Consider the following 7734-nt stretch of genomic DNA (forward strand, 5'->3'; position numbering starts at 1 on the left):
AAGAAAAAAAAAAATTCTTACACTTTAGATTTAATTAAAGTTTTGAGATGAAGAGATGGGTGAGCCAAGAATAAGTTGCCAAATCTTGAAGTGATATATATATATATATATATAACAGGGTTCATATTTATAGTAGTGTTGAAGGTAGGTTTTTCTCTTCGAAGAAGTCTTCTTCGATTAGCCTCGACGCCTCCAGTAGCAATCCTTGATCGATCGACTCGAAATAATTCATCTCATATCCAATAAGAAGAAATCCAAATCCCCCTCAGCATGCTCCCCACCTCGGCATTTGTTGCCAAACCTTGGTTAACAATGACAGTGCTGAGTAGGACCTCAGGGATCTCAAGAGAAAAAAATACTATCTTAACCTTCATTCCATGCCTTCCAATTCAAGCTTTAGGACCTCCAATTCGTTGATTCTTGTATCGTCTCTCAAATTGAATATCACAAAGACACGATCAAGGTTGTCTCCATTGGAAGCTTTTTGGATTTATGGAGTAAGTAATTTTTCCAGACATACATGGTGATTGTTAATAATATAAGTTTTATTAATATGTAAGGGTAGTTTAGTCTTTTAGCCTCTCATTATTTTGGCTATATATTTTGTTGCTTTTGTACTCTTATTTTCATCTCTTTTGTTATAATGAAAACCTAGCCTCCCTTTTGATTCTCTCTCAAATCTTTTTTTGTCTATTTTGCAAAATTATCATGGTATCAGAGCCAGGTTTCGATCCTGGGACCTGTAGATTATGGGCCCACCACGCTTCCACTGCGCGTATTGATCCACTCATATTGATCCATTTGATTCTTGTACTGTTGATACTCTTAACTCTGCAGATGTCGATTCTCAGCCTGTCGAAGTCCCTTCTGTCCCTACTACTACCCAAGATGCTTATGAGATTGTGGATGCTGCTCCTCCTCCCGTTACCTTCAAAGAATTCGTAAGTCCACACAGTTACCTGATTTTGTCTACTCCACTTATTCTGATTCTTTCTCTTCTTTTTTGACTTCTATTCACCAACTCTCTAAGTCCTCTTCCTATAAAGAGGCTATTCTTGACCCTCTTTGGCAGCAGGCAATGGCTGAAGAACTCTCTGCGTTGTACAAGACAGGTACTTGGGATATTGTTCCTCTTCCTGTGGGGAAGCGTGCTATTGGTTCCCGTTGGATTTACAAGATCAAGACTAAGTCTGATGGGTCAGTAGAGCGGTACAAAGCTCGTTTGGTTACTAAAGGCTTTGATAAGGAGTATGGGATGGATTATGAGGAAAATTTCGCTCCAGTTTCCAAACATACCACTATTCGTACTCTCATTGTTGTTGCGTCTGCTTGACAGTGGTCCATTTCTCAAATGGACGTTAAAAACGCCTTCTTGAACGGGACTCTTCAAGAAGAAGTTTACATGGTTCCTCCACTAGGTGTTCCTCATAATTCAGGAGAAGTTTGCAGATTGAAGAAGGCTCTTTATGGGCTTAAACAAGCTCCCCGAGCCTGGTTTGAAAAATTCTCCATTGTGATTACTTCTCTCGGCTTCCACCCCAGTGCACATGATTCAGCTCTCTTTATTTGGTGTACTTCTTCTGGCCGCACTTTACTCTCTTTATATGTTGATGATATGATCATCACCAGTGATGATGCGAATGGGATAACGGAGTTGAAAACGCACTTGACTCGTGAATTTGAGATGAAAGATTTGGGTTCCCTATGGTACTTTTTAGGGATAGAAGTAGCTTACTCTCCTCGTGGCTATCTTCTTTCTCAATCTAAGTACATTGCTGATATTCTCGATCAGGCTCGTCTCTCTGATGCTCACACTGTTGATACCCCTCTTGAGCTTAATGTCAGGTATTCTTCATCTGATGGTGTTGCCTTGTTAGATCCCTCTCTATATCGCACTCTGGTTGGTAGCTTAGTGTACCTTACTATCACCAGGCCAGACATCGCTTATGCAGTTCACATTGTTAGTCAGCTTGTTGCATCTCCCACTACCGTTCATTGGGCAGCTGTGCTTCGTATTCTTCGATATCTTCAGGGAACTCAATTTTAGAGTCTGCTTTTTCCATCTACGTCTACTTTAGAGTTACGTGCCTACTCAGATGTAGATTGGGGTGGTGATTGTACTGATCGCAAATCTGCCACTAGTTTTTGCATATTTTTGGGAGATTCTCTTATTTCTTGGAAGAGTAAAAAAAAGACTGTTGTCTCTCGATCATTTACAGAAGCAGAATATTGTGCCATGGCCTCCACTACCGCTGAAATTTTTTGGTTGCGTTGGTTACTTGCTGATATGGGTGTTATTCTCTCAGATCCCACTTCGATGCATTGTGACAATGTTAGTGCTATTCAGATTACTCACAACTCCGTTTTTCATGAGCGCACGAAACATATTGAGATAGATTGTCATCTTACTCGTCACCACTATCAGAATGGGACCATCACTTTACCATTTGTCACTTCCGCTATGCAGATTGCCGACTTGTTTACAAAGGCTCATACTATTTCTCGTTTTCGTTTCTTAGTTAGCAAACTCTCGATGCTTCTCGCAAATGCATCGTGAGTTTGAGGGGGGTGTTAATAATATAAGTTTTATTAATATGTAAGGGTAGTTTAGTCTTTTAGCCTCTCATTATTTTGGCTATATATTTTGTTGCTTTTGTACTCTTATTTTCATCTCTTTTGTTATAATGAAAACCTAGCCTCTCTTTTGATTCTCTCTCAAATCTTCTTTTGTCTATTTTGCAAAATTATCAGTGATGACTAGTAGTTTCAGACGAGGAACATTGGTAATATAGATATAGTGAGCAAGATAGGTTTTGTCGGAAAAAAAAACAAAAAAATGTATTGTTTATTTAATAATATTATTTTAATAAAAAATCAATAAGAATAGAGAAAGTTATTTTTCATTTTATTTAAAAAAAAAAGAAAAAGAAAAGTTGGCTGTGTGTTTTAATAAGTGGAGTTGATGCTAAGTGGCACTTGCCAAAAGATTACATATGGCTCGGATTAATAATTCCACCGTGATGAATAACACTCCCTCTAAAAGTAATCCATGTTAAATCCAATGTCATTTAATATAAGCAAACAAACTACAATGCAATCTATAACACGACTGGCCATAATTAAGGACAAACTAAAATGTCGCAAATTAAGTTGTTTACTATTTTCTCAATACAAACAAATATTGTTGATAGAAAGAATGGAAATTACTTATTTGGTACCTTATATTTTTGTAAAGTATCATTTTGGTACCTTTTGTTTTCAATAATGCTCATATGATACCCTGCATTTTAAAATTATACATATTTGATACCCTAGACTCAGATTTGATAGATAAAATTTTGTCAATACGATCAAACTGTAATCAGTTATATGTAATTAAGTAATTAAATTTAAATTTAGAACTTATATAATTTACCGCAGTTTGATTAAATTGGTAACATTTTATTAATTAAATTTGAGTTTATGGTACCAAATATGTACAATTTTAAAATACAGGGTACCATATGAGCATTATTGAAAACAGAGGGTACCAAAATGATACTTTGTAAAAACACAGGGTACCAAATGATTACCTCCCCTAAAAAGAAAAAAAAAACAGAGAAAGAAAACCACTCTACTGCTACTTTCCACATAAGAGCCTTGAAATATTGGTAAGCTTTTCCCACCTCACAAAAGTCAATCACAGAAAAACTAGATGCCTCTTTAAGTATGTTTTGTTTTCTTCATTAGCTCCACTAATTCTTTAAAATCTATAAACAAACTCACCTAAGTCAGTTTCATGGATAAAATCACTCTTAGTATGTTAAAAAAGATTGATTATATATTTTTGTTTCAAATATGTATATATAAAAATCGAAATTCTCATTATCATTGTCGGAATCACGAGGCCTCGGTGATACTTCAGGGTGATACTGAAGAGACATAATGTTGTTAGTAGGATAAGCAAGACCAGCGCAACTACCATCGTTAAGAATTACATGAGTGACTTCAATAATACAAGGAAATAGTTCATAGCTAAGCACAAGTCACATATCAAGTACATATTTATTGCTTCTATTTCCAATATCAACTTGAAAAATGCACTTTAGAATAGTCCGTTCAACTCAACATTGGTGCTAAAGAGTGATAAATTGGAATTCGAGAGTCCTTGGATAAAATCCTCAAGTACTAGAGCTATACATTGGTTGGTTTGACCAGATTTAGCATATTTGAAGTAATCCAATTTAAATATTGGATTGCAAATATCCAACTATAATCCACCCAAATAAGAAAAAAAATATTTAACCCGCCCAAATAAAAAATATATATATTTAACCAGCCCAATGATTTTAGCGATTCGGTTGGGTTAACCCATTAACCGATGATCAATGTTTTTTTTTTAGTTTTCAAATAATCAAATATAATAAACTAAAAGTATAGTATACATTTTCAAGCTTAAAAATATTATATTCTAAATTCATCGTTAAAAATATAGAGTTTCATTCTTTTTATTTTTGAAAAGGATAATTTATGTAATATTATATAATATATATATATGTATAAAAAAACTCTTATTTGGTTCATTTGGGTGGTTTAAATTTTCATTGGGTTATCTGGGTTGCGTTTTTAACTGGTTATTCAGTTTGGGCAGTTTGCGAATTTTTTTGAATAACCCCATCTAGCACCAAGGCCATGAGACATTTGGGAAATTTTTCTGGGAAATTTAAGCTGTATTGACCCCAATACCTATACATATTATGCTATAAAAAATTGTAAGAGAAAATTGTTTTTCTTATTTCTACGTATTCCATCAGTAAAATATAATCCTATTTATAGGGTTTATACACCTAATCTTCTTAATTACAGAACAAACTAATAATCACAAAGATAATTACAAATCGTCTTGTTTACTAAGTTTTTCGGAAATTATAAATATATTGAAAAATAAGAGCTAGAAAGAAATGCTAGGAAATGAATAAGATCGCAGTTTTTACGTGGTTGAGGCGTTAATAAGCCTTAGTCCATGAGTCACTAGTATTAGACTTTAGAGAGTTTAACAATGGAGGTTTTATGCCAGTTCAACAACGTTTTGCTTACAAGAGAAAATCTGGGATCCTTGCTACAGTGCACGAATGACCCTATTTATAGGCAGTCATGTGACTTGGCCCGGACTAATCCGAGCCAAATAAGGATATAATTATAAATGCTCGCTAATGGAGCCATAATACAAGAATATAACATGATTAAAGGTTGTTAATCTAGGCCCTTTGGGCCGGTCTAGATGTGGTAAAGCCTTATAGCTGCTCTTTGTACGTTGGCACGAATTGATCCGCGTGGGCTACCAAGGGGATCCTGGGGACAGGATCTGTCAGAATAGTGGCAGTACCGTTTCCTAGGAACATTGTACGTACCCCATTTTTTCGTTTAGTCAGGGAGACTAGATGCCGAATTTCTTGGGGACACGTCAGCTGTAGGAAAGACTGGGATTGCTTTACCTGGATCTATGGTCAAGGGTCATTTACTGATGTCTAGGTTCATTTACCAGGACTTGAGTTCATTTTGCAGGGCGGACATCTTGATGGTGAATTTGAGCATTGGAAATGGACCTAGAGACCTCACCAGGATCCCACTCGATGAGATTCGTCTCCCAGAATGGATCATCTGTCACCATAATTTACATCCCAGAGGATAGAGGTTAGGTGTGCCTAAGAAGGTGGTTTGGGCCTGCATCTACATTCCAGCCTTTTTACTATGCTTGTGCTACTCGCAAGCTATTGGGTTTAGAATGGTTTGGGTCGACAGGGTCTTGTTGCTCATCGTTCACTGGGCCCTGGTTGGGCCTGGACCTTTCTTGGGAGTCCATGGAAGCCATTTGGCCATGCCACGTGTACAAGGTGGAAAATATGGATAACATTTACCCCCAAGTCTTTATCCGCGTTCGCGCGGTGGAGACTTGCCTTTTTTCATCACGGATCAATCACCTGTATCTAGGTTCGTTTACCTACGTCCTGGTTCATTTACCAAGACCCGGGTTCTTTTACTTAGGGGACAACTAGTCAATCCTCATCCTTTCGATTTCCCACTGTCCTGGACACATGTCTTTAGGTAGATGGTACGTCTGTACCACTCGCGCCCAAAAATCTGGGGAAAATCTTTTGATGACCTAGGTGACTAATGGATGTCAGTGCATTTCGCGAAGCGTCATGTCTATACGAAAATGTGCTTTGAGCACATGAGTGGGCTGTTTAATGCTTCTGCGTTATTCCGAGCTGTCAGATAGGGATTGTCTTGGGAATTTCAATGTAGACTGTTGGATGAGGGAGGTGCGAATCATGGATTGAAAAATCCACGATTTAGCACTTGATTGGGCCATTTAATGCCTATGGACCGTCAGATGAGGATTTCCTTGGGATTCTCACTATAGACCGTTGGATTAAACATGAACTTTTCTTCCTATAAATACCTCATTAGGCTTCCTTCCACACTTTTACGGATCCCAAATTTTCAAACTAGAGAGCTGGAAACCCTAAATGTTCGAAGTTGTCGACGAAATTCTCTGACGGTTAGTGCATTTTCGTGCCCATCTATTTCCGATGAAGCCCTTTTTCATTCATCAAGAAGACAAATGTCCCGACCGATCTATCTGAGAGCGTCGACGAACTGCTGTATCGCCTCCTCAGGTTCAAGGCTGAATTCTTGCCGACATTGTCTCTTGTACCTTAACGAATTCTAGATCCACACTCACTCAATAAGTTTTCTAGTCATTTCTTTATTTCTTTTCATCATTTTCATTATCACGTTGTTTTCACGACCATGTAGCTGTTAAGGTCGCAACCACCGTGTAGGGTGGCTTTAGGTAGTGGTAGTTGTAAAGATGAACAGTAGGGAACTTTCTAGGTGATACTCTATTCTGAAGAAAAATTGATTGATGGAGTGGGCCTGATTGCTCTGAATCATTGAACCTGGACGTCTCAAAACCGTTTAGGTGAATTAGTTTATTTGCAAATACCCTTGGCCTTTAGCTCCCGACTTATGTTCCTGGGACTTTAATTGTTCCCAGATCTAGGTCCGAAGGGGACCTCTCCAAGTAGTTTTAGGAGAGTCCCCGTACCCTAACCAATTTTCTTTGGTTTTTGTGCTAACTACTTGGTTCTTGCTTTTCTTGCCGTCTGCAGGTCTTCGATCATGGGTCGTGGCATCACCCTCTACGCGGAAGATATAGTGAATGTGGGCCCCGTCGTTTTGGAGGGGCATAAGCTTCCCACTGGCAACACATGGGAAATGGAAGCGGAAGTGAATGAGTTCTGGAACTACCAGATCCTAAATGCGCTGGAAAAAGCCTTCGGGATAGAGTCAACTCCAAGGCTTTTCTACAACAGGCTAGTCCAAAAAAAAGAGAAGGCACACACTGGAGTGGGCTCATTCGGGGCATGGAGTGCAGGCCATATTAGTGTGGGAGCCATTCTCCGACTTCATGACTATTTCACGTAGTTTCTAAAGTTTGTGGCGATTGCGCCTCTCCAGCTCCTGCCCAGGCCTACAAGTTGCTTGCAGGATGGCGTATATTTTGTGCCTCGCAGGAGATTGTGACACCTACCCCTGTGGAGGTGCTGTATTATTACCGGTTGGAGTCGCAGCTGAACTCCAAAGATAAGATGCGAGACAGATTTTATAAGTTGATGACCCGTTGCGTTAGTCCGGCTCCTTACAGCTCCTGGAAACATCCCCGTATGTCAAACACTACTGGTTCATGAC

General features: G+C 38.4%; 1 protein-coding gene across 1 annotated transcript; it reads left to right on the top strand.

Moving 5' to 3' along the window:
- The first annotated feature begins 708 nt into the window (after nucleotides 1–708).
- Nucleotides 709–1333, top strand: LOC133828376 (uncharacterized mitochondrial protein AtMg00820-like). The gene is made up of 3 exons (XM_062258856.1): nucleotides 709–724; nucleotides 838–941; nucleotides 1031–1333. The coding sequence occupies exons 1-3, from the start codon at nucleotides 709–711 to the stop codon at nucleotides 1331–1333; spliced, it is 423 nt and encodes a 140-aa protein (XP_062114840.1).
- The last annotated feature ends 6401 nt before the right edge of the window (nucleotides 1334–7734 follow it).

This window comes from Humulus lupulus, chromosome 1 (genome assembly GCF_963169125.1).
Source record: "Humulus lupulus chromosome 1, drHumLupu1.1, whole genome shotgun sequence".
Taxonomy (NCBI): Eukaryota; Viridiplantae; Streptophyta; class Magnoliopsida; order Rosales; family Cannabaceae; genus Humulus; species Humulus lupulus.

What these genes read in the sequence shown, in the direction of transcription:
- LOC133828376 (XM_062258856.1), top strand. An exon ending in CCGTTACCTTCAAAGAATTC is followed by an intron (nt 942 to 1,030) that starts GTAAGTCCACAC and finishes CAACTCTCTAAG; the next exon opens with TCCTCTTCCTATAAAGAGGC.